At 43.0% G+C, this 27,579-nt stretch overlaps 1 protein-coding gene across 1 annotated transcript in view; it reads left to right on the top strand.

Moving 5' to 3' along the window:
• LOXHD1 (lipoxygenase homology PLAT domains 1) overlaps positions 1–27,579 on the top strand; it is a 209,944-nt gene that overhangs the window by 86,605 nt on the left and 95,760 nt on the right. The window contains exons 15-26 of the mRNA XM_050943268.1: positions 2,722–2,798; positions 3,668–3,864; positions 4,241–4,433; positions 6,221–6,381; positions 11,708–12,014; positions 14,547–14,701; positions 15,854–15,987; positions 16,784–16,932; positions 18,678–18,782; positions 20,402–20,530; positions 21,512–21,676; positions 24,956–25,137. Coding sequence (XP_050799225.1) covers positions 2,722–2,798; positions 3,668–3,864; positions 4,241–4,433; positions 6,221–6,381; positions 11,708–12,014; positions 14,547–14,701; positions 15,854–15,987; positions 16,784–16,932; positions 18,678–18,782; positions 20,402–20,530; positions 21,512–21,676; positions 24,956–25,137 — 1,954 coding nt within the window. The remainder of the gene's footprint in view (positions 1–2,721; positions 2,799–3,667; positions 3,865–4,240; positions 4,434–6,220; positions 6,382–11,707; positions 12,015–14,546; positions 14,702–15,853; positions 15,988–16,783; positions 16,933–18,677; positions 18,783–20,401; positions 20,531–21,511; positions 21,677–24,955; positions 25,138–27,579) is intronic.

Here is a 27,579-nt window from a genome sequence, read left to right as displayed (position 1 = left end):
AGCTCTGTTTCTTGTGGAAGACATTTTGATTCTCTCACCTTAGCTCAGGAGGTGTCCTTGGATTCACTCCATATTGGGTGATTGCACCAGCAACAGCAAAGGATGCAAAAACAACCACATATACACCAGCAATGGAAGAAGCAGCTTCCAAGATAACTGATGCTAGATTAGCACAAAAAGCAACTGGCATAAAGTTGGCCATCTCAGGGGCTTGTCTTGTCCTGAAGGGCATTCTGAATTGAGAGGATTGTGGGGTGGGCAGAAATTAAGTTCTGTTTTCTGAGGGTACCCCATTTAAGTTCCATGTATGCAGAGGCATCTTGACTTTTGTGATGACTTAATCCCCTAGTTGTTGGATACATGTCCAAGGATGGGACCCTTGAATCATCAAGGACTACACGACACACAGGTACTAAGGATCAGTTGCAACAGGTAAAAAAAAAACCCAGACCCATGACTAATACAAAGACTTCCTTCCATAAGACACATGTTCTGAGACACTCTTCATGTGTCCTCTGTACTCTCCACGCTTGGCTCCAATTCTTTACATCAATTTCTCATTCTCCAACACAGATAGCTGTGCTTCTATAAACCTAAAGTCCTTCTCACTCACCACCGAGGGCGAACATCGCACCTGATAAACTACCACAGTGTTAAACCAATATTTCTTCATGCTGATATAATTACCGCTAAATCTCTCCAACACACGGCCACATGTTTTACAGAGTGAAAGGGAAGAATACTGGGTAGATTACATACCCGACAACCAACAAAAGATTAGCGGGGAGATTGGGGTGGGGGAATGGCATTACATGTGTCTCTTTTCTGCATGCTTCCGAGCACTTAATATTGTTGCAAAATCCTGGTGACTGTTTCATGTTCCCCTTACGAACTCTGGCCTACAGAATATTCCTGGTGCTTTTGCCAACTCTTGAGTTTTGCTTCATGTTTGGTGATCCTATATGCTGCTGTTTCTTCTGCATAGCACTTGTGCTGATATTATTTCTGTGTGCAGGGAGGGGGAGCGGAAGGAAATTTTAACTCTTTTTTTTCAGATGGAGGACATTAGAACCTGAGAAATTAAAAACAACAACAACTAACGAAACTGGTGGGAAAGGGAGTTGGTGGCTCAGGGGATTGATCATTGGCTCTGGATCCCTTCACCTCTAGATCACCATTCAAATCCAGATGATAGTGACTTTGAAGATGTTACAGCTTGATGATTGTTTGGCCTATGAGAAATGAGAAGATGGCCTCATGCTAATTGTTAGTTGACATTTGTTCACATTTCTAAACCCCTGCCTCATGGGGTTCCTTGTAATGGCAGTCTCAGCAGCAAGGCTGAAGATTGATTATGATGGAAACTGAACTCTCCCCTCCCTTTGTGTAATGGGTAAGGATGGAGCACGTTGACAGAGGACAGCATGGGGAAACTTGTGCTGCTTCCAAGCTGCACTTGTTCAGTGGCTAAAGAGGACTTCGGCCTCCAGGGCTGTCAATCTGGCACTTCTCAACAGCACTATCATCCCTTTGAAAAGTGCTTTATGCAAACCAATTAATTTTGTTGTTGTTTCCCCCCCACACTTTCTAGTTTTGGAAATCATTATCAAACTCCTTTCTCTGACAGGGTGTTAAATAATCTCGGTGAAATGTCCAAAGTTTCTTACTTGTTCTTTGTTTACCACAACTGGTTCAAAACAGTATTTTTAGCTGCAGGATGAAGCAGAGTAGAAAAATTGAGCTGGGTAATTCAGAACATTAGTATAGCTCTTTTGTGAAATCAGCTCTGATGACCTGATGTTAGAAGGTTGAAAAGGCCAGCTTAGACCTGTGTGGGACAAATGACTCTAGAATGATACTTTTAATAACATCTAACATTTTGAAAAAATGTGTGCTGCAATCTTCTGATCAGGGAAGTGCATATCTCTGTGAATACCACACCGGTATTGAAATGATTATGATATATTTTTTCGTTTTGGCTGTAATTTCTTCCTCCTTGGAGTTCAGGGAAACAGCTCTTCCGTTTAAGTTTGAGTCCACTGTTCTATTTGCGACAGATCTCTCTCCTTAATTAGCCTAATAATTTGCTGTTACATGAATGTTGTGATGCAATATATTCCTCCCTCCCTCCTGTGTTAGCACTCCAGGGTGAAGCATGCTACTTGCACAGCACATCCGGCTCTGGAATCGAGAGGCAAGGTCCAATAATATAATTCAGCTCTTGACTGGTAAAGGAGAAGTGTTTCCTGGTTACCCATAGACAGCATAGGATGAAAAGATAAAGGAATCCGCAGGCATAAGAAAAGATGTCAATAGCCTTATATGATATTATTGTCAGAATAAAAGACAATAAGTATTTCAAGCTAATGTGCAAGATTTTCAAAAGGCCCAGCCTCCAGGTTTGCAGGAGATTTGTATCTGCTGAATTTTCACCTTCTATTTAAATGCAAATGCAAGTCACAATAGATGCACCTCTACTTGTGTGGCAAATGGAAGATGGACCTTTTGAAAATATTAGCTCTTTGAGAATTTAGACTAATGTGTGACTGCTGTAGGGTTAGATCACATTCCTGAGAACTAGGTCTTGTCTTCTTCACAGATGAATAGCCACCTGAAAATGTCACTTTATCTACACGGTGTTACTTTTTGTTACATACTATATTTGTCTGGATCTTAAAAACCTGAATATTAGGATATAACTTACTTTTATTTGCAAACCAGATGGCTTGACAAAAATGAGGATGATGGTCAGATTGTTCGAGAGTTAGTACCAGCTGGGGAGTCACCGATCCTGAAAAGTGAGTTTGGTCTGGGATAAAGAAGGGTTTGGGTTGGACTATTTATTTATTTTTAAATCAACAGGAAAACTACAATATTTATACCAATAACATCCAAGAAATGTGTGCTGAGCCATATGGGGGGAAAATCTGTGATCTTTAAATCCTAGTTTATAAATGGGATTAGTTCACATACAAGAGGAAGACCATCACATTTTTGTGTAATGGAAAGAATTTTTTTTTTTTTTAAGAATGGCTTGTTTTGTATTTCTAGAGATTAGATCCTTAAACATCTGCCTTCTGTGCAGGGTGAATTACACTGAATAACACTGAATTTCAACCAATCCCCCCCCCAAAAAAAAGACAAAGATGCCAATCCTCCCTTATAGGGATTTTAAGGCACCAGGAGTGTAATTTCCTAAAGCATTGCTAAATGAGAACAAGAACATAGCTCTTAATAATTATTTTGCATGCAAAAAACAAAAACAAACAAAAAACAAACAAACAAAAAAGAGCGGCTAAAATCAACCTGTAGGCATAAAAGTAGATAAAGCTACTTCAGTTTCTAACAAAGTTTACTTTTTTCGTGTTTTGGTAATAATCTAACCCTGTGGGTCTATCATCAGACATTCTCAGTCCATTTATATATCTGTTAGGGTTTTCAGCCTTCCAAACCTGATATTCTATGATTCTACAGCTGGTGAACACATCTCATAGGTTTACGAGCTCCTTGCAGTCTGCTCTTCTGGGCAAGCCTCTGGTGCAAATGTTTCCAAGTCTCTCTGATTCATGCTTGTGCTCTGTTCTAGTTTGCAGCAAGCTTCAGTGATTCAGGATGAACTTTGGCAGTGCATCATGTGTCTGTGTTGTGTACATTAATATCTCTTTAGATGTCAGCTATCACATCAGTGTGAAGACAGGAGATGTTCCTGGAGCCAGCTCAGATTCTAAAGTTTTTATCAAACTATATGGTGAAAAGGGAAATACCAGCAAGGAGCGTCTGTTAGTTTCTGATAATGACCTAGGCAATTACTTTGAACGTGGGCGAGTGGATGAGTTTATTTTAGAGACTCTGGATATTGGAAAGGTAAGACTTAATCACAAGTGTGTCAGTATTTTATGCCAGTGATTTGTGTAATAATCAGCACAGTACTAAGGGAACTGCTGCACTGTAAGAGAATCTGCCTTTTGGACAAAATGTTACAAACCACATTTTCAAATAGGCTGCTACAATTGCAACTAGGGGGTTTTCGTAGGGAATGTTTCTACGTGCAGCGGGCAGTGTGGCTCTCTGCCCGCCTAACTGTCCAACCTGCATGTTTAAGGGCACATTGTATGTTCACAAGCTGACACATATAGAAAATGTTTGTATGCACACAGTGAAAGAACAGAAGTAGATTTTTATTTTATTAAGTAAATGCCTTCCTTGTTCCCCTCCCCCCTTTTTGCTTTTTCTTTTCAAGATCAACCGACTTCTGATTGGACATGACAATGTAGGGCTCCGATCTGGTTGGTTCCTGGCTAGTGTCCAGATCACAGTTCCTGTCCATGGAAGGCAGTACATGTTCCCATGCAACCGATGGCTTGACAAAGACGAGGCTGATGGGAAGGTGGAGGTGGAGCTCTACCCAAGTGAGATTGTGTCCATTGAGAAATGTGAGGGAGCAAAGCATTTGTTGTTGTTGTTATTATTATTTATTATCCATATTATCGTAGTGCCCAAAAGTCCCAGAGATGAAGCAGGACCCCATTGTACAAACCCAGAAAAGACAATATCTGCCCCAGTGAGCTTACAATCTATGTATAAGACGAGAGAAAACAGATGGATACAGACATAGGCCAGGAAACAATGTTACAATATTGGTCTGCATGAAAGGCAGTGGTAGCAGCACACTGTTTGTGAAAGTAAATGATAAAGCCCTGCTGCTGTGGTCATTTACAATCAGATGAGAAAAAAATGAAAAAACACAAGAAAAGAACACTGTAGGGTTTATATTTGCATTGACGGGGTTATTGCTGAGATGATGTAATAGGTTGCCTCCATCTCTGACTTCTGAGATTCTAGAAAAAACCTAGTCTATGGCCGGGCTCAATGCAGTCAGATGCTGGGTTTCCCTTGCTCCAACATCAAAGCATCTCTTTGCTGACCTGCAGCTCCCATGCTGTTCCAGAGCGGCATCCTCACATACTACTTCCAGTTTATTACAGTCTTGACTTGCAATAGCATCTGAATTTCCAGTTCCTAGCCTCTCTTGAGAGAAGTTTTGTGATAGATATGGATGAAGATCCATTCTGGTTTTGACTGACATCGGTACATTCATTTTCATTTAGAACCAAGATTAAAAGTTGACCTTGTGTCCCAGGGACGACAAATGTAGTGCATATCCCCACAGCTCCATGTAGCTCCCTCCTCACTACTGTATTATGGAGAGGCTTGAACCTCTCCATAGTTAATGTTGCAATGAGGTTCCATTTTTAAGGCCCTATTTTAGTAGCCCTCTAACTTTGAGTTAGGAGATTCACTTGACCTGACAAGCCTGTGGTCTGATGGAGAATATTTTTATCATCTGCTACTGGACTGGGTCAGACTACTTTTCTTGAGTGAAAGGAAATTCAGGATCTGACTCCTCTTGCATTCTCAAACAAAGTATTCCCCTTCAGGGAAATGTATATAGGTCCATTGTCCAGATGGGATAACAGCAACAGCATTTCTGAATGACTTGCCAAGAGTCTATATGGGAAGTCTGTGGGTGGTAGACGTTGGGGGTATGTCTATGTTGCATCTGGGAACAAGACTCCGAGCCTGGATAGACTGACTTGCACTAGCTCCATTTGAACTAGTGGGCTAAAAATAGCAGTGTGGATGTTGAGGAGTGGGAGCCTGAGTCCAAGGTTGCCTGACCTGATAGGTCTGAGCTCGGGCAGCTGATCCAAGCCACTGCCCAGGATACAACATCCACACTGCTACAGAGCTAGAGTGAATTTTTTTACCTGGGGAGGCAGGCGCCCAGCTGCAGTGTAGACATGCCCATATTGTATCCACTAGATCGTTCAGACTGATCTCTTTTGGCTACTTGTAAAAGTAAAACATTAGACAAATAATAATGTTTAGCTAGTGTTTGGAGTAGATTTTTAAAGCTATATTATTAGACACATTTTTCAGGTGCTTTTACCAAAGCAAAATGTGTCAGAGATATTTCTGGGAGATACCCTAGCCTATTGAGATAGATAGACACTGGCTATTGCCTATTGAGATAGGCATTGGCTGTGGAGCCATAAATTTTTTTATATATGATAAAAATAGCCTATGTGTATTATAGATAATTAATTTTCATCTCAAAGCAATTCTATGCATTTCACCACTAGCAAACTCACCCCGGAATTAAACTAAGGAACTTTGTGTATTAACTCCTCCATTAAATTTATTTTTTCTTTTGGAATAGTGGTAAATTATGAGGTGTCAATAGTTACGGGGGACGTGCGGGCAGCTGGTACCAATGCAAATGTCTTCATGCAGCTTTATGGCGAGACTGGCAAAAGTGAATTGATCACCTTGAAAAGCAGGTCAAACAACTTTGAGAGGGGAGCAACCGATATTTTTAAGGTACGATCAAGGCAGCCTTTACTGTTTATCTGAAGGGAAAGAAATGAGAACCAAAATAATGTACTTTTAACAAAATGGCAACACACATTCACTTTTCAACATTCCTGCTCAATTGGCTTTTGCAATTCATGAAAATAGATTAGTCTCCCTTCCAGGTTTCCATGCACTAGTATTTAGGATGCAGGCACTGTAGAAGAAAAGAAATATTCATTTTAGCTTTGCAAAACATTTGTAAACCTGTGTCTTGGCCTTGATCTAGTGGCATTATCCCTTATGTTTTAATTAAGCTTTTGTATTTAATCGAAAAAGCATGCATGACATATTGTCATGCTTACTTTAGAATGTGCCATTAATCATACATGGCACTTATGCAGAGATACACGTTATTGGCTCAACCTTGCCAATCCTTGCTACTGGAATTACTACTCTTTGTTCTGTAGGAAAGAGTACTCAGATTGTGCTAATAGTGTTAGGGATGATGCAGAGCCATGTCATCCCATGAAGTCTGCTGCTTTGAAGGGGTGCATCTCATGCTTTTCTGTACTTTATCTGTTGAAGGTGCTAACAGTACCCTCCTACCTATAGTATCTGAGCACCTTATGACATCTATACTGTATTCTTCCCTGACCCCCTCCCACCCAGGATTTGGAAGGGCAGTGCTATTATCTCTATTTGCAGATGGAGAACTGAGGCCCAAAGAGACTAAGTGACTTGCTAAGGCCACACGGTAAGTCTAGTGGAGAAGAGAATTGAACCTGGGCCATCTGAGTACTACGCAAGTGCCCTAACCACTGGGTCTCAGTCAACCTGGGCCTGGCAACCAAAGAGTTAATGCAGGAAGTGCTGGCCAATGCTGATTGGCTGCCTCATAACACCTGGAAGAATAAAAGATTTGAGGAGTGGGGCAGCTGCCAGAGGAGCAAAATGGTTAGCAAAAGAAGGTCCTGCCAGCAAGCTGGTGAGAAGCCTCCCTTGGGTGACAACAACCCAAAGAAGGGCAGATCAGAGGCACAGGCTGCAGAAGCCTACAGAACCAAGAGAGGGAGGAAAGAAGGAGCTCAACAGGGGAATTGTTGAGAACTGATTCTGCCTTCCAGGGTTCAGGGCCCTGAACTGGAATCCAGTGGAGTGAGTGGTCTGAGTTCCCCTACCTACCTCTTAACAGAGATTTAAAAACCAAAGGGGGTTCCAGGCCTCTTGAGGACAAGGACCAGATAACCTTTGCCAAACATGAGGGGAAGGGGGCAGGTACGCTCCAGTGGGACAAAATTAATGTCCTTGCCTCTAGAATAGGTCGATAGAGATTCAGACAAGAAGGGTGGACTGACCACCCACCTCGTTGGTCCGAGCAGACTCTCTGCAGTGCCCTGTCTGGCCAAAGGGGTTGCTGACACAGTGAGCACCGTCCACAGAAAGTGAGAGCAACTCAGTAGCAGCCCCTGTGCTATTCTGAGCACGAGGCAGCAATTCAGTGCAGTCCTGAAACAGGCCATGCACTGGAGGGCTAACACTTTTTAAAGGAAGTAAATAAGAATACATAGGAAGTCCTGGGTCTGGCTTGAATGAGATGGATAATTAATGACTTCTTTACGCCTCTCGTAAGAGGGAGGCAGCATGGTCCGCTGGATAGTGCAAGGAGATCAATCAGGAATAGGCCGATGTGTGTGCTGTCTCTTTAAGTCTATTGAAGGAAGCCGGGCAGAAGGGAGGGGTAAGTGGGGAAGGGTCTAGGCACAAGTTCTATCATGAAGCAGAGGGAGGGATAAAATGTTTGCTTTGTTCTAATAAAGTTCCCTGTTAAGTGTTGAGAAACTGACTTGTTCAGTGATTCTTTACCATTGTCCCATTATGCCTACTACTTTTCCTCAGTAGATCTCAGAACCCTTTATAAACATTGGTGTCATTATCCCCATGGTACAGATGGGGAGATGTTGGCACAGAGAAGTTAAAGTGATTTCCTTAGGTCATCCGGTGGCAGAGCTAGAAATAAAACCCAGGTGTCCTGGGGCTGAGGCCAGTGCTCTATCCAGTACATCACACTGCCCCCATAAGATACCGATATGCATTCCTTTCTGGGGTCTGCCACTTCCTTGCTTTGTGCGTTTGCATGGCTCTGTTAACCTCTCTCGGCCTCTGTTTCTTCATCTGCAAAACAGGGACAACTTCTTTGAGTGTTTGGAGGTCCTTGAATGACCAGCACTTTATAAATGCACCTCTACCCTGATATAACGCTGTCCTCGGGAGCCAAAAAATCTTACTGTGTTATAGGTGAAATCACATTATATCAAACTCGCTTTGATCCACTGGAGTGCGCAGCCCCCACCCCCAGCACTGCTTTACTGCATTATATCCGAATTCGTGTTATATCGGGTCACATTATATTGGGGTAGAGGTGTACTTATTGTTTGTTATAGAGACAAGGGCAATGAGGTAATATCTTTTATAAGACCAACTTCTGCTGGTGAAAGAGACAGGCTTTTGAGCTATACAGAGTTCTTCAGGTTAACCTATTTCACGGGTTAACTACTTAAACTAAACATTCTGTCTGTAACATTCTGAGTTCGTTCCCCAGACCTAAAGAAGAACTCTGTGTAAGCTCAAAAGCTTGTCTCTCAGCAGCAGAAGTTGGTCCTATAAAAGATATTACCTCACCCACCTTGTCTCTAATATCTTGGGACCAACACAGCTACAACAACACTGTATATATAATTTGTTATAACATTTCAAATACCAGCTGTACATTCATCTGTTTCTAAAGTAAAAGAGCTTCCCCTGACATATTAAATCTTACAGATTTGTATAAATCTTCTATGTAGATCACTCTATTTACATAGCCATGATTGTTTCCTATTAAACACTTACACAATTTGGAAGCCTTAAGTTTAATGTGTTACCCATTTTCTGCAGTTTTCCAAGTACAGAAGGTAGAAGTTTGAAGCATTAGGAGATTAAGGATCTCTATCTTTCTCAATATTAATATTTACAGGAAGATATGGGAAAGAATAAGATTGTATGAGCTACATGTTAATGAGACAATGCTATCAGTTACAGATAGGGAATGCTGGATGCACATGAGCTGGGAAAAGAGAGACACTTTTCTCTGTGCTGGGATAGGTGGATCGATTTCAGTTTCCTGATAAACATCTCTTTTGCAACTGATTATTGTTTTAATCTGATAAAAATGCTTCTAGGCTGAAGTCTTCTATACTAAAATGACAAATTAAAGCCTGAAAAAGAAAATAGTCACAGGGTACATAGCGTATAAACTACATATCAACACAAAAACCCACCATAACTGAAAGTGTCATTAGTTATGGGGCCACCATGCTGAGAAACACTTTCTAATGCAGTGGTTCTCAAACTTTTTGGGCTCACGACCCATTTATAAACCTTGATGGCCTGTCGTAACCCAGAGATCCCCAAGACACCCAAGATCCGATGGGCTCCCACCTCCCTGCAGAGGTCCATCCAGGGGTGGCAGACCTTGGAGCTAAGATTTTGAGATATAATCAACCAGATGTGAACTCTGCGGGCCACTGGGGGGAGGATTGGCAACCGAGACCCCCCCCAATACAGCTCCCCCATATGGCCCATGGGGGACAGAAGGTGAATGTGTGTGTGTGGGTGGGGGAATTTGTGGGCCTGGAGGTGAAATGGGAAGATTGAGGTCCTGGCAATGTAGTAAGGAAGGAGATGGGGGCTGAGGGAAGGCTATGGAGGCAGAGGTGGCCAGGGGAGGAACAGAGAGCCAAAACACCCTCAAAAAACACACCACCCCCTGGGGGTAGACGGGGGGTGAGGATTTAGGGTTGTGAGGGTAAAATGGGGTGGTTTGTGGCAGAAGGAGCCAGGAATGCAGTGGGAAAATATCTCTGGGCCAGGATGGGTGGTATGACAGAGGGTGTTGGGGGATATATGTCGAGGGACCAATACTTACTGGAGAATGTGTTGTTTGTGACCCAAAGCAGCAAGTTGCTCTTCCCCATGCTTGTGGGAAGAAGGGGCAGCTCAGGGGGAGCAGCAAGGATCCTCAAAATCCCTGCCCACTGGCATATCCCAGAGTGACCTGCTGCATCCAACACAAACAGACACCAACCACTCCCTCCCAGCCCCTGTCCGTGAAGCTCACTGGATTCGGCTTCCCACGCTTGATGTTACAACCTCTGCAGTTGCAGATCTGTTCAGATTTGGCCCCCTCTTCCTGACAGGGGCCAGCCAGCCCAAATCTGTGAGAGCGGAATTACAACCTGGCATAGGAGATCGCAATCCCATTCTCTCAAATTTGTCTTGGTCGGCCCCCCATCTTCATGACAAAGGGGTGACTGTGCAAAACCTGAGCAGTGCGGTGACCTTGTGCACCAGGTCGCAACATCTGGAGCGGAAGCTGAGCCCAGCCAGCCCTGCAAGGCTTTGATACATTCCGGTGACCGAATTGTGGGTCACAACTCACAGGCTGAGAAACTCTGTTCTAGTGGGGCAAGTTACTAAATAATCTGGGCAAATAGTCTAAAACAATGAGGTGCCCATTCTTCATATCTGCTTTACTGACTAGCGAGACCTCCTCCTTCTTGTATAGCCTCCATCACTGTAGTATCTGAGGATGGTACCATCTTAATGGAGTTTACCATCGCAGGGAACTGTTATGGGGAACTGAGGCACAGGATAGATTCAATTACTTGCCCAAGGTCACACAGGAAATTTGTGGTAGAGGTAGGAATTTAACCAAGTCTCTCGAGTGCAGGGTTAGTGTCCTCACCGCTAGAACAGTCTTCCACTGTGGTTTACCATACTGCATCGCTAACATTTATTTAAGGAGCACCATATGTATATACAGCATTTTACCGATCACCTAACCCTCCCCCCCGCCAACCAAAAAAACCCAAAATGGTGCAAGGTCCACACCTCAAGAAGCTTGCAGACTGATAGAGATGAATACAATAGTCAGCCCAATAATTTAACAAAGGCACAGCAACAGTGTTGGTGAAAGCAGGAGAGGCAGGACTGGTACCCAGTAGATCTTAGTTTGAGTGTCTCTGCCACAGGTATTCTGTATGACCTCGTGCAAGTCACTCAGTCAGTTTAGATGATATTTGATGGAAGTGCACTACACAGTAATTTAGAACAGGAAGTGAAAAAGAACCCTCAATCCAGCTGAAACTGGGGAGTGGGGCAGGGAATGACCTGTCACATCTCACAGTCAAGGTAATAGTGAGGTAATAGCTTTGGTTATAATGGTCCCTGTGGAGTTTTAAGCACTATCATTGGTTATTTATGAAGAGAAGACATTTCATGTTCTCTCAGGCCTTAAACTTGTCTTTGGTGGCAGGTAGAGGCTGCAGATGTTGGCAAGATCTACAAGCTCCGAATTGGCCATGATGGGAAGGGCATTGGGGATGGCTGGTTCCTGGAAAGTGTCACACTTAAATGGATGGTAATGAAGGTGAAGGAGACAGATAAGAAGAAAAAGAAGAAGAAGAAGAAGAAGAAATCCAGTGAGGAAGAGGAGGAGGACTCCCAGCCAGAAGAAGTGATGGAAGTCTGTAAGTTCGTGGCTCACCGCTGGTTGGCTACAGATGAAGAGGATAAGGAGCTGGTTGTGGAACTGATACCCGAGGATGGATCTGGACTTGAGGGTAAACTTCAGTAGTAAATATGTGTCCCTAAGTGTCTCATAATCAATAATAAACATTACATTAAGACAGCAGTACACAGTTAACACTCAAAAATCTGGAAATGCCACAAAGTCGTATATACCCCCTCACCTCCACTCCCTTGTGCACTCAGGATAGTTCAAAGACTGTGCTTCTGCCAGGCTGCTACACCATCCCCACCCCCGGTGAAATGGAAAAAGAGCAAATTTAACAACGAGAAAAACAAATACTTTTCACACAGCATGTACTTCTAGGGGAATTCTGTGCCAAAAATTAAAAATTCTGCACCAAAAAATTAAAAAATTCTACACACAATATTTTAAAATTCTGCATATTTTATTTGTCAAACTAACACAATATAATCACACCAGTTTCAATTATTTTAGTAATTTCTTTCAAAATACCTCTCAGCAAGTATGTCTGTAACAATACAGGCAACAACAAAAAAGATTCAGGAAATGTTTGTTTGACAAATAGATTCCTTACTAGGCATTTCCATACAGAACTTTGAGCAATTCCTTTAAACCACAATACAGAAATGTATTTCCTGCACCCCTCAGAAGTAGTGCAAAGCCTTGGGAGAGTCAGGGGTAATGAAAGAGCTGAGGGAGAGGGTGGGTGTGGATGGGAGAAGTATGGAACAGGATTTTTTTGTGTGCGGGAGGGATTGTTAGGGAGCTGGGGAGCCTCCCCCATGCACACCCTGGCTGACCCCTACCCACTCCCATTCAGTCGGTCACATCTGCCCCTATCCCCATGTATCCTTCACACTCCTGCCCCTAGTCCCCATGTGGCCCTGCAGTCCTCCTCCTGCATCCATGTGACCCTGCAGCCCCTCTCCCCCAAACTCATGCGGTCCTGCAGCCCCCCTCCCATTCAGTTCATGGTTCAATGCTGTCACCCCACTAGCTCCTGTCTGTTCCTCCCACTAGCCCTTCTGAATTCCAGTCTGTTACCCTCCTGTAGCCCTGAGTGCCCCACTCTGTCCATCCCGTGCCTCCTCCCTTGGCTCTACTGTGAGGAACACAGCCTCTTCCCCAACCTCTCCGCTCTCTGGCTGCCCTCTCTTCTGGTGCCACAGCAGCCCCTGGCTGGAGAAATGTATAATTGCAGCGCCTCTCCAGCAGACTCTATATTCTGCAGAGAAAAAAAATCTGAATGAATTCTGTTTGTGCACAATGGCGCAGAATTCCCCCAGAAGTAAGCATGTAATTAGCCTACGGAGCTTACTGCTACAAGATATCATTGAGGCTAAGGGTTTAGGAGATTTAAAATCTCAGTTTCAGCATTTATATGGCAAACAAGAATGTACGACATTACAATAGATAGGGTAAAAAATAAAATCTAAATCCTCATGCTTCACAGCAGAAGCAAACATCGGGGTTTGGAAGAAACGTCCTAAATGGCTTGGTTATTCCACAGTGGCCCAGTCGGGGTTTCTTAAAGCTTCCTCTGAAGCATCTAGTGTTGACTACTGTTGGAGACTGAATATTAGACTAGATGAGTGTATGTGTAACCCACACACCTGCTGGATGTGGTGCTCTGTCCCATATAGTGGCACTGAGACCACTTTGAGAGAAAGATTAATGAGTCTGCTACAGCCTTAGCTACCAGCCATATGGCTTGTAGTTCATGGAGTAGAGCAGGGGTTGGCAACCTTTCAGAAGTGGTGTGCTGAATCTTCATTTATTCACTCTAATTTAAGGTTTCATGTGCCAGTAATACATTTTAACGTTTTTAAGGTCTCTTTCTATAAGTCTATAATATATAACTAAACTATTGTTGTATGTAAAGTAAATAAGGTTTTTAAAATGTTTAAGAAGCTTCATCTAAAATTAAATTAAAATGCAGAGCCCCCTAGACTGGTGGCCAGGACCTGGGCAGTGTGAGTGCCACTGAAAATCAGCTCACATTCTGCCTTCAGCACGTGTGCCATAGGTTACCTACCCCTGCAGTAGAGGCTCATGCATTTAGCTGCAGGAGTCCCAGGTTCAATCCTGCCCACCGACAACTGGAGTCTGTCGGCGTTACATAAGTTGGTGAGCAAATAACCTGGCTAGGGAAGGTTAAAATAAAGCCCAAGTAAGAGTTCAGTTCAAGACCCTTTCCTCAGAGCTGACTTTATTATCACAAAAGGATTGGAAACGAGTAAACAACTCAAAACACTTGGTCCCAGCCAAGCGAAGAGGGCAGAGGACACACCATTCATCCTTGCTCTCCTGGCCTGCTGACAGCTCCCATGGAGGGAGGGACTTACCTCAACTCTTACCTCCTCTAGAATGATCCAGAAGCATTCCTTTATATAGTGTCTGGCAAGCAGTCACATGACAGTCACCTGATCCCGCTCCATCGTGTGCCCTGTCTGGACCACAACTCAGAACAAACCTCATCTTAATAGGGCTGGCCATGCCTGTGCTTATAGGCCAGCATGTTGTTATAATGGACCACTGGTCTGATCCAGCATGATAGTTCTTATATTCCTATGTCATCTCTTCTGTGCAACTTCACTTACAGAGAACACTTATGAGGTCCATGTCATCACTGGGAATGTGTGGGGTGCTGGGACTGATGCTAATGTCTTCCTGAGCATCTATGGCGAAGGAGGAGGAGACACTGGTGAGCGCCAGCTGAAAAGGTCCAACCACCTGAACAAGTTTGAGAAGGGCCAGGTAAAGCATTAAATAGTCACTCAAGCAAGCGAAAGGCAGGTCTGATCCTCTGTCCTTGAACACAAGCTGCTGGTCCTTCATTGCTACATCTTCTCAGTAAACCTCAGGCTCTTCTTTGAATTAATAGTTTGGACATCTGGTTTTCTCTCTTAAACAAATAGAGCTGGGAAATACTCGATATATATTTCAGTGAATATTCACTTGAATGAAAAACTGAATTTGCTCCACCTGGGTTTGTGCCTCTTTTGTGGTTGGAATCCTGCAAGTGTTCTGGTGCTTGTAATTTACTGGCAGAAATGTTTGTAAACTGGAAATTTTAAATGGATATTAGATAATATATGTCAGAATTAATTGTGAATGTCTGAATATTTGCATTGGAAAATTGATCCTAAAAGTTACACTCATCTGGTCAGGGAGCAAAAACAATATCATGTGACTTATCTGTCCAGTTATAATTAAAACAGTGCAGTTTGCAATCAACAGAGCAACTGTTACTAGTAGGAATTATTCAGAGAATAATTTTGAATAATGAAAAAACAGAGAAAATGGTAAGCTGCTTGCAGGCAACTTGCAACAAGCAAAGAGGCTAAATTTGCCACATAATCTGTTTATTGTGAATTATTAGCTCAGATCTAATAACATTATAATCTGAGCATCATTATTTAAGTTGGAGGAATTCTAAGAAAGAGACGTAACACCTTATGCTTTTGGTAGCAGAGGAAGCCCAAAGTCTATCAACAAGCTAATTGCACTAAGGTTTCTAAATAGCATGACAATAAAGGCTGTATTGTCATATTGTTATTGTTGTTAATTGGTAAACTTTATGGACACTGCAAATGACAAAGGGAGACGGTAGCTTCAACCAAAGCATATTGAAGTCCCCAGGAATCTTTCCATGGACTTAAAGGGCCTTTACATCTGGTTTCAAATGCTTCATTGCAGAGTGGATTCCAACAAGAGATAAGGACTCTGGAAAAACTGAGAGTTAGGAGAGACAGATTAAAGCTGCTGATAATATGATTTTAATATCTGAGAAAGCACGAGAGAGTTTTCACTTTTTTTTTTAAATGGAAAAAATACCCTGTCCAGAGCACTGACTCCCTGTAAACTTGGGTGTGAAACACCAGTCTGCCTCTGTTTCTGCTTTTGCAGGAAGATATATTCACTATCAAAGCCGTTGATCTGGGAGTACTGAAGAAACTGCGGATTCGTCATGACAACTCCAGTGGCAACCCAGCCTGGTTCCTGGACAGAGTGGAAATTGTTGATCTCAAGGACAACACCAGGTGAGCAGATTGCTGCACTCCATTCATGTGATCAGACGCACGGGATTCATACTTCCAGTCAGATAAATATAAAGCCTTAGAAATACAAAGAACATAGTGATTTTGTTACATGTGTCACGAATCCAGACTGGATGAGCCTTTTAAAATGCTAAAATAACGGTGCTTTTGGATGTGGGGATGGCTGTCTTAGATGTGTGTGTGTGTGTGTGCGCAGGAGGGTAATAAACCAATGGGCTAAATCCAAAGGTCCTGACCCAGCCAAATTCCCAGTAACTTGAGAGGGAGCAGACTGAATAAAACTTGAGCCCCGGATCCATCGGAATGCTTAAGTGTGTGCTCAACTTCAAGCATGTGAATAGTTCCATTGACTTTAGTGGGGTTACTCCCATGTTAAAAGTTAAGCATGTTCATATGTGCTTTGCTGGTTTGGAACCTGAGTGAGGACCTCAAGATTCATTCCGTTGTTTGTAAATATGAAGTGTATTTTGCTGTGAGACAATCATTAACCCTTAGGTTATTTATCTGCTTCTGGGCCTCAAAATGAAATGAGCCAGGCGGGATTGACAGCTTGACACTCAGTACCTATCAGAAAGCATCAATTACCAGACCTGGATAAGTCCACACAAAGGGAACAAAAAACAAGGAAGGAGACACATTTATGCTTATCAGCTTTGAGTGCTGTTACTCTTTGTTAACGAGCCTCTCATCTTTGCTAATTACTGCTGTTCATGTCTGTGAAGTGCTCTGAAGATGAAAATTCCTGTGTGAATGCTGTGTGCCACTGTTATTCTTGCAGGTATTATTTCCCATGCCAGCGGTGGTTGGCAGGTGAGGAAGATGATGGTCAGATTGCCAGGGAGCTGGTCCCAGTGGATGAAGCATTTATAAAGAAAGATTCAGACAATGATCATCAATCTCTTGCCTCTCTGGGCCTGGAACAGAAAGGTTTACATCAGTCTTGTGTTTCTTTCAATAAGTAAAAGGAAGACAAGTTATTAATAGCTCTAAGACCACTATCAATTAAAGTATTTGTTAGGCCATGAAAAAGTCCCCTCCTGGATTGTCAGGGTCCCCTCCCCACTCTGAACTCTGGGGTAAGATGTGGAGACCTGCATGAAAGACCCCCTATGCTTATTTCTACCAGCTTAGGTAAAAACTTCCCCAAGGAACAAATCCTTTCCTTGTCTTTGGATGGTATTGCTGCCACCACCAAGTGAGTTAGACAAAGATTCAGGAAAAGGACCACTTGGAGACCCTATTCCCCAAAATATCCCCCTAAGTCCCTTCACCCCCTTCCCTGGGGAGGCTTGAGAATAATATACCAACCAATAGGTTAACCAAGTAATGTTGACAAGAAGGTGTGAGTATCAACAGAGGGAAAATTATTTTTTGTAGTGACGCAGCCTCTCCCAGTCTTTATTCAGGCCTAATTAGTTAGCAATGGGTACATGTTTGGATATGAAACTGACCAAGTGTCAGTGACTAAAACCAGAGACTTGTTGCTATCAATGGAAGGAACCTGAAGATTCATCTTTTTTTCATTCAGCACCCTGCTGTCTTATGATCAGAGGTGGAGCTAGCCCACTGGGGTCGTAAGCAAGAATATTTCCCCCCTAGACACACAACATATACTAAAAAAGCAAATAAGAGGGCCCCTTGAGCAGCTTGGGGACCTATGCAATTGCTTGGTCTGCTTATGCCTAGTGCCAGCTCTGCTTATGTTTATCTTCCTGAAACTACCTTGTATCCAGTCTGCTTGATTGCCCATGCCAACAACTGAATAATGATGCAATCATGGGCCTAATCCTGCAAGCTAATGAGTGTCCTGGACTTCCACTGACTCCAATGGGAGTTGAGAGCCTTAAGCTAAGCACCTACACCCATATTTATACAGCTGAATAAGTGGACTAATTTTCAAAAGTGTTGAGCACCCAGCAGCTCCCATTGACTTCAGTGGGAGTTTTCTGGCTGCTCAGCACTTTTGAAAATCAGAACACTCCTTTGGGTGCCTAAATATGGATTGATGAGTCTAACTTTAAGCATCCATTTTTGACAATCTTGGCTTATTATTTTGGAGTGTTTTGGAGACAGCTTCTAGGAATTTCCACAGTTCTTAAGAGTTTGCCACACTTTTCAGATCATGGTGTTGTGGGAAACTATGCAAATCTTGTACAGTGAAGGGCTGTAAATGAAATGTTATTATAGATTGCAGCAGGAAACAAATCTGAGAAGCATGTGGGACTCCCAGGAAAGAAATGGGAAGCAGGGCTGCCCAGAGGACTCAGGGGTCCTGGGGCAAAGCAATTTTGGGGGCCCCTTCTTTAAAAAAAAGTTGCAATACTATAGAATACTATATTCTCATGGGGGCCTCTGTGGGGCTCAGGGCCTGGGGCAAATTGCCCCACTTGCCCTCCCCCGGGCAGCCCTGATGGGAAGTCTGAACAGCTCTCTCTTCTGTAAAGATGGAGAAATCATTACTGAATGAAGAGGGGTCGCAAATCCTTCAGCCCAACCGTCCTGTTTCACTTGAGCAAATATCAGTACAAGCGACAGAAATTACTGTCAGAGCTTTAGGAATACAATCTGACTGTCCAAAAATAAATAAATAACACGTGCAATGAAACAAGAAGAAACAGAATTAATGGCTGCTCAGTGTTCACACTCTCAAATTAAGAAATGCTTTTTGACAGCTCAATCCACTACTTATTCTGTGAAAGTGAAAACCGGGGACAAGAAGAATTCTGGGACAGATGCCAATGTCTTCATCATTCTTTACGGAAATAAAGATGACGCGGGTAAGAACCAAGTACAGCCCATGTATGTGTGAGAGAGATGGGGTCCGTGCTGTTGGTATAATTGACTGAAATGACTGAGGAGAGTGGGGTGGGTTTTTTTTGCTTTCCTCAATACAATATCTGTTCTTAGTTAAGATGATTTCATATTCTTGCTGTAAGGCCACGTCCAGACTAGGGGAGGAAAATTGATCTTAGATACGCAACTTCAGCTACGTGAATAACGTAGCTGAAGTCGAATTTCTAAGATCGAGTTACTCACCAGTCCAGACGGCGCGGGATCGATATCCGCGGCTCTCCGTGTCGATTCCGGAACTCCGTTCGGGTTGATGAAGTTCCGGAATCAATGTAAGCGCGCTCGGGGATCGATACATCGCGTCCAGACTAGACACGATATATCGATCCCCGAGCAATCGATTTTAACCCGCCGATACAGCGGGTTAGTCTGGACTTGGGCTAAGTCTTTTTCTTACCAGAGTGCATGTGGAAGCCAATGTTATTTAGCATTTCAGTTACTAGAGGATCGAGCTTCAGCTCCTGCAAATCACTGTCGTTTCATAGGCTTCAGTAGAGCTATACCCATTTACACCAGCTGTGTAAGCCGAATTGTTGACAGCATAGATTAAGACAAAGAGTAGGAAAACAGAACAGTGGGTCTGGGTCACATCATTTGTATCCCAGCAAGGAATCAGCCCACTCTAGAAACCCAGCTCATCTTCAGCTGCTGAGATGTTGCAGAAATATTTGATCTGTTGATGAGCAAACCCTGTTGGGACCGACACGATGCATATATAGTGAATCTTAGTATTTGTGAAAGTGACCGACACTGAAGAGAAGTGTTGGGCAAATTCCCTTACAAAACTCGGACCACATCTCTAGCTGGCCCTTCAACAGTATAGTTGCTGTGGCATTGAAGGGAGACCTCTGAACTCAAGAGAGATTTGATGTGTATTTTGGTGGGTTTTTTATATTCAGTTGAAAATCTAGGGTTCAATGTGACAAAGGACAGATTGGACACCAAGTCTCCAGAGGTGAAAGGCCATTTATTACACTGTAGCCACATCCCCTGTTCCTGTTTTCAGTCCCTAAGTATTGATTTTTATACATTAAACCAGGGATACTCAGACAGCAGCCAACAAGCCGCAAGTGGCTCTTTAATATGTCTCCTGCGGCTCTTTGAAGCACATGATATTAAAACACTGTGTGATTTAATTATTAACCATCTAAGTTATTAACCAGTCAGTATAAGTGCTGGAAGTAGTTGTGCTGGGGATGTTGCCACACCTCTTGGCTTAAAGTGGTTTCCATCATACACAGAGTTTACAGTTGGGTTCAATGACTTTCAGCATCCCCCCCCACACACACACTATATAAATTGTTCCAGCATCCCTACCAGTCAGGATGCTTTTACTATGTTATTAACCAATTATAGCTAATAATATAATAATACACGGTCTGTCATGTTACTGTGAGAATAATTATACATACACACATATATAGTAAATGAAACAATGAATTCACTCTACTTTTTTGGGTAATGCTGATTACTAATTTGGCTCCTGAACCACTGAGATCTGAATATCATTGCAATTAACAATGTCTGTACGTGCTGCAACAAACAGGGATAATCAATCTAAAGGCCTCCAAAACTAACAAGAACAAATTTGAGCGTGGGAAGCTCGATGAGTTTACAGTGGAATCTGTGGACATTGGGGACCTGAAAAAAATAAAGATTGGCCATGACAATAAAGGTAAGATGACCTGGCACAACATAGCTTTCCTTGTTCCACGCTGGGGTGGGGGAGGGTGTTATATTTGGAAATATTCATTTCATGACTTATTTATTAACTTGTTGGACATTATTATCATCATGGGCTTGGTGCTTTGCAGACAAATATACAGGCTGTTTCCCCAAGGAGCCTGAAATTTAATTTAGACTTGGTACAGCAGTGGTGGCAAATGAGGTGTGAGAAGTGTTGAAACACAGCAGTTTTTTCATCCTTTTGTAAGCTGTGATGTTATAGCAGGAGGAGTATGCACCAGGATGGAAAGGCTGCCCAGGAGAAGTGAACATTTCAAGGAAATTGCTGTACAAAACTATTATTCCAAGAAAGGGGTGATGCCAATCCTCTGTCTGGCTTTATAACCACCTTGTGGTATATATTCAGGGCATTCCTACCTGATTGCTATGCTTTGAAATGATCTGGATTTCAAAATGGGATCTGCAGTTAATAAAACCCAGGTGTTAAATTCACACAAAGGGCCCAGGTTTTCACATTTGACTAGTGGTTCCAGATGCCTCAATTTTTGAATGCCTAACTTCAGACATTTTAAAGGGACCTGATTTTCAGAAAGTGCAGCAAACCCTCCCTCTGATAATGAGGCCCCTTTAGTCTCCCACTGGACAGTCAGACTCTGAGGCACCTCAAACCCCTCTCCACTTTTGAAAAAATTGGCCTCAAGTTCTGACGAAACAAGCAAGAGTGAGCAAGAGTCTAATGGTGACCAGTGAGCTCTTCCTGTGTTCTGTCCCTGGTTTTCACTCCCTCTGGGACTTTGGGCAAATCACTTAGCAGTAGCCTGTCTACTGCAAGTGACTTGTCTGTAAAACAAGATGATAACACTTACCTCTTTCACAGGGATCTTGCAGGATGAATTAATTAGTTCATTGTCTGTAAAGCGCTTTGCTGGTGAAAAGTGCTATTCACTCTGAGTATAATCTCCTGCTGCAGGTGGCTCTGCTGGCTGGTTTCTGGAATGGGTGGAAATTGATGCCCCATCACTTGGGAGATGCCTGAAGTTCCCTTGTGGCCGCTGGCTGGATAAATCAGAGGACGATGGAGCCACAGAGAGAGATCTCTTCCCTGCACAACTGCAGACAAAAGAATATGTTCCATGTATGTAGAGTTTTGCCTCATGGCAGACATTGAATTGCTCATCTCTAATCCCCCTGCTTTCCCCTTTCCCTATTTCTGTGGGGTAGGAATCCACTGTGCTTCTCATCCCTCACATTCACAACTTTGAGGCTCTCTCTGACTCTTCTCCACACATGCTGGCTGTTGCCACATCTTGTCACTTCTGCATCCATGGCTTTTTTAAAATATACCCCTTCCCTTTATAAGGAAAGATGGTCCAGTAGTTAAAGTGCTAGCCTGGGATTTGGAAATGGAGTTCTGTTCCTTGCCCTGCCAGAGACTTCCTGTGTAGCCTTGGCCAAGTCACTTAGCCTGTCTGTGTGCCTCAGTTCTCCTTCTGTAAAACGTGGACAATAGGACTTGCCTTCTTCACAGGACTGTTATCAGGATAACTAACTTTAAAGACTGCGAGGCACTCAGATACTACAGTAACAGGGACAATAGAGCTACCATGGGTTTATGGATTCTTTCTTCTCTCCCCTGCCCAAACCCTGGTTCATGCCATTGTTCCTTCTCACCTGATCTATTCTCCTCTCTGGCCACCCTGATCTTTACCGTCCCCTCTTCAAACTATCCAGCAGTCAGAAGCTAAAATAATCTTTCCCTGGTGATGCTCTGACAGTGTCCCCTCACTCACATCCCTAACTCAGCTCCTGCTCTGACCATGGCACCCCCTGTCTCTCAAGCACATTTGTACTTTCTTTCCACATAAAACATTAGGGGTGGAAGAATGAGTGCTTCTTGTTCCCTTCCCCACCACCCTCCCCGGTGTGTTCAGTCTGCTGTCAGACACAACTGGCCCCAGGTTGGGACGCATGGGATAAATATCAAGGCATCGCAAGGCCTCTGCAAACATAGATCACACTTAGGGATCATCAGTGTCACATTTCAACCTTATGGAACTTAACCAGTGCATAACCCTTGCGCTGGTCCTCTTCAGAGGAATGACAGTCACCAATAGTACCATGGTTTTGCTTCTCACTGTGTTTTTCCTGAGATGTACCACACATGGTAATATGAGACATAACTTGAGTGAGTAATTTATTAGGGGTATTACATGACATAAGAGTTTCTGGAATGCCAGCTTTTCATGTACAATATGTGCAAAGCTTATTTGTGTCAGCAGCCCTTCTGCAGCGTCTGGAACCAGCAATCAGGGCTGTGGAGAAGGAGACTTGCAAGAACCAAGCATAAATACACACGTGCGTAAATACACATGTTGTACTGTTCACAGTATTCTAATTTCCCAACTGTTAAAATAGTGATTTCAGATTGCCACTAAAATGGTCCAACATGTCTCATGATCGCTCACGCCAAATGCTTTCCCTGAGCATGGAGGATGAAAACATGTTCTTCTTGTGCCCGCTAAAACAGTGCCTGTAGGGTACAACCTGCAAATGAAAGGGGATCCTGACAGCTGAGAGCTGTGACCTTGTTACAGTGCTGTGTTGCTGATTCAGTTCTAAGCTGATGTTAATATTCAAATAAAAAAACAAGCATAGCAGACTTGAGAAGATCCGATCATTTTTATTTCATAACACATAGCAGGCGATTTTGGTCTCCCGGATTAGTTCTTTATTTTTACCTATTGCAGGAAACTATTCAGTTTATCTGCAGCACAGGCAAATAGATTTCATTGGTTCTGACAAAAAAGAATATTAAGTAACTTCAGGCTGATTGTCTCTAAAATCAAACTTCTTCATCTCTGTTCTCCTGAGAGCTGTGTTTAGAAAGCCTGGATAGTTAATGAATGATTATGCTCTGATGTGCATAATCACAGTTACTCCAGCAATAATAGAAGTGGTGCCAGAAGTATGCCATCTGTTCTGATCTAGGATGCTGAGTTCTAGAACTCCCAGCAATAAAGCATAACAACCAATATTGAAATGGGTGGAGTGTGGGAGAGCACAGGATTATAAGCAGCTCAGAAGGAGGCATGGAAAAAGGAAGAGAATGGTTGAAGTGGGGTTTGCTATACATGAACAGGTAAACCAAAGAGAGCAGAAGGCCAACCAGAATGACAGAGAAGGGATAGAAGAAATGGAAGCCATGGTAACTATGGGCCAAATTCTGCACAACTCTAATGGAGACCAGTAGCATCCTAAGTGTGAGTCAGCAAAGAGATTATCTCTGTTAGGGTTTAAGAACTGCAAAGAGGCCTTTGATAATTTGGAATAAAATAAATAATATTAATGCTGAGCTCTTGTCGGGCATTTTTCAGCCATATACCTCAAAACACTGAACAAAAGAGAGTAAATATCATTCTCCACATTGGGAAACTGAGACACAGAGAGGGGAAGTGACTTGCTCAAGGTTATGTAACAGGTCAGTGGCAAAGCCAGGAATCTGTCTTGGTCTTATGGCCCCCCAGGCTAGTCTATTTCTTACATCAGGAAGAGTCTGAAAAGGAATAAGAATAAGAAAGAACTGTAGGAAGTATGGAATTAAAGGCAACAATAAATTCTAGCGAGACCAAGGCAGGAACAAGGGAGGATTAAAGGGTCCGATTCATTGTTGCTCTGCACCTTGTATAGTCACAATTCTAATTTAGTAGCATTTTATGTCCACTTTGCACTACTGTAGATAACTGGACAAGGTGCAGGGCATTGGAGAATCTGGCCTCAAGAGAACACTAGATAAGAGAGTGAAATGGAAATTTGGTCTTTAAAGTGAGAGACAGGTTCACATTCCCCCTCACCCCCACCCCCTCTGGTTGATGTTTCCTCCGCAAGCTAATACTTAAAATAGTCCAGAAGTTTGAATGAAGTTTATAAAGAATTTTTCATACCAGCTCCAGCTAGTTCGGTTTTGCCAGTTTGCTTAGTTACTCAAAAATCATCTGAGTCTTTTGAAGACTCAGCGTACTGTGGGAGATCCATGTTTCAATGACTTTGCAGTATAAATATTCAGAGCTCTTTTGACTCCCAGGATTAAATCCAGTGGGTCAGATTCCAACCTCAGTAAATCAGTATGAATTCAGAGTAGCTCTGTTGGCTTCATTGATTTAAATGGAGTTCTCCAGATTTATGCTGGTGTAACTGAGATCGGAATCCAGCCTGATGGCTTGCAACGTAATGTAGCAATTAATTGTGCATCACCTCTGTGTGTATAATTCCCAGTGATGCTTTGTGAATATTGACGTTTCTAATCTAGGTTTGAGTTTGTTACTTTCTAAAATGAATTATAGACTTTCCCAGTTGGAAGCCTTGCTTTTCGCTCACAGCCTGGGGTTTGTTTTTTGTTTTCCTCCGCTTAACTTAGTTGTTCCGTATGAGATCACAGTTTACACCAGTGACATCTTTGGAGCTGGCACCGATGCAGATGTTTTCATTGTTCTCTATGGAAGTAATGGGGTCTGCAGTCTACAGAAATCCCTGTGCCAGAACAAGAGAGAGCAAAAGATGTGCTTTGAGAGGAATTCAGTGGATCAGTTCATTGTGGAGGTAAAATAAAAAATATTTGCTCTTTTGCAGGAGCAATGATTGGGTGAGGGGTTTAGGGACACAAAATGGAAAGAAAAGCAGTCAGGATGTGGAAAAAAATGGAAAACAGACTTCATGACAGCTGGGTGAAAATTTTTGGATGACTAATTCTGGACAAAAGATGCATTTTTGGCTGACCTGAAGCTATTTGTGAATTTGACATGAATTGTTTTGGGCATTCACAGAATGGCCAGAGAAGGAAAAGATGGGGGTGCTGCTGGACCCTTGTAACCTTTAGTTCAGTGGTCAGGGAACTCATGTGGAGACCCAGGCTTGAATCTCTGCTCTGGGTTCAAATCCCTCTTCTGGAATAGACCTCAGGCAGACTTTTTCCATTTACCAGACAGTCTAAAAATTTCAGATGTGTTTCAGCCCAAATAGAATTTTTTTTCTCAGTTTTTTGGAACTTCCATTGAACCAAAAAATCAATTACTCGCCCAGTGCTGCTCTTTACCTCTCTCCTCACTGGAGACTTGTGCAAGTACTTCCATGGAGGAGAAAGGATGGTCTGGTGGTTAGGGCATTAGCCTAGGACTTGGATTTGTCCCAGTGCTGCTCCAGACTTCCTGTATGATCCCAGGCAAATCACCAAGCCTCCTTGTGTAACCCACACACCTTCTCAGTGTAGTTTTCTGTCCCATCTAGTGGCACTGAGACCCTCTTAGCCCAGGTCCAGACTAACCCGCGGCATCGGCAGGTTAAAATCGATTGCTCGGGGATCGATATATCGCGTCTAGTCTGGACGCGATGTATCGATCCCCGAGCGCGCTTACATCGATTCCGGAACTCCATCAACCCGAACGGAGTTCCGGAATCGACACGGAGAGCCGCGGACATCGATGCCGCGCCGTCTGGATGGGTGAGTACCTCGATTTAGAAATTCGACTTCAGCTACGTTATTCACGTAGCTGAAGTTGCGTATCTAAAATCGATTTTAATACCCTAGTCTGGACGTGGCCTTAGAGAGAGAGTCAAATGAGTCTGTTCTGCAGCGTTAGCTAAGAGCTAGTTGGCTTTTAGCTCATGCCCTAAGTTCCCCAGGTTCGACCCTGTCCACTGACAGATTGGCGTCTGTCGGGGTTACACTTGCACCTCAGGTTCCCATCTGTAAAATGGGGATAATAGCCCTATCTCACTGCATGTTACAATGATAAATACACTTAAAGCGCTGTAAGGAGCACAGATACAGTAATAGGAGCAACATATGATTGATAAGTAGCAACCCCTGCCATTGCTTGCTAAGGGCCTCATCTAAAACCTTTAATCAATTATAATTTCTCTTCCTCTCTCTCTGGCACACTTACACATATTCTCACTTGCTCTCTGTCCCGCCAATATTTTCAAAAAGGAACCCCTTCTAAGAACCAAAGGTAGTGTCTGAAATTGCTTGCACAAATGGGGGGTCTATATGCACTATTTTGTGGGTGCCCTTTCAGAAGGCACTTTTGAAAACTTGGTCCATCATGCCTAATGCTTGTGTAGGAATATATAGAGGATCTGTTACCTTACTGTAGGAGCTATGATTTCTGAATATGTTGGACCAACTTTTCAAAGAGCCTGGTGTATTCCTGATGTATTTGCAAACACGTACATTAGTGTATGCAAAAGATACATTTGTGCACACCAGGGCTGGCTCCTGGGTTTTTGCCACCTCAAGCGGCGGGCGTAAAAAAACAAAAAAGCCGCGATCGCGAGCCACTTTCTTCTTCGGCAGCAGGTCCTTCCCTCTGAAATACTGCCGAAGAGCCGGATGTGCCGCCCCTTCCCCTTGGCTGCCCCAAGCACCTGCTTGCTGAGCTGGTGCCTGGAGCTGGCCCTGGTGCAAGCACATCAACCAGCTGTGTGGCTAACAGCCCATTGGCACATGCAGTGCTGGATTCAACAGTCCTTGCTCACAGCAAACTCTCACTGAAACCAATGCATACCCAAGATTATGAATTAGCAAATACTGCAAGTTATGGAGGTGTTTTAAAAATCTGTCCCTATATATTATTTCTGTTTGCTATTTTCATCCACTGGGTACGAGAGAGATTAAGTTCCTAGAGGGACTTAAAACCTTTCTGTGTTTCTTTTTGTTTTGTTGTGATGGTGGTTTTTTTTAATAATCAAGACCAGACCTTAGAACATTTTTAAACAAATTAAAAAATTTTCACCTCAAATTGTTGTCCTAGGATATAAATCACAATAAACCCTCCTCTTTACGTCTTTCAAAGAACAGAACTTACCTCCGTGGAGTTTCCCTGGAGTTGTCCGTGATGGAGTTTGCCATTAATCAATCCATGTGTTAAAAATCTTGAACTGCCCATTAGTTTAATGTTGTAATCCTTAGGATTGATTTTCCTTTAGAAGAAGCTGAGACATCAGTGTGTTTTAGACTAAGTACATGACAATGCAGTTTGTTCT

Source organism: Gopherus flavomarginatus, chromosome 3 (assembly GCF_025201925.1).
Source record: "Gopherus flavomarginatus isolate rGopFla2 chromosome 3, rGopFla2.mat.asm, whole genome shotgun sequence".
Taxonomy (NCBI): domain Eukaryota; kingdom Metazoa; phylum Chordata; order Testudines; family Testudinidae; genus Gopherus; species Gopherus flavomarginatus.
This window is presented reverse-complemented; position numbering and strand designations above follow the sequence as displayed.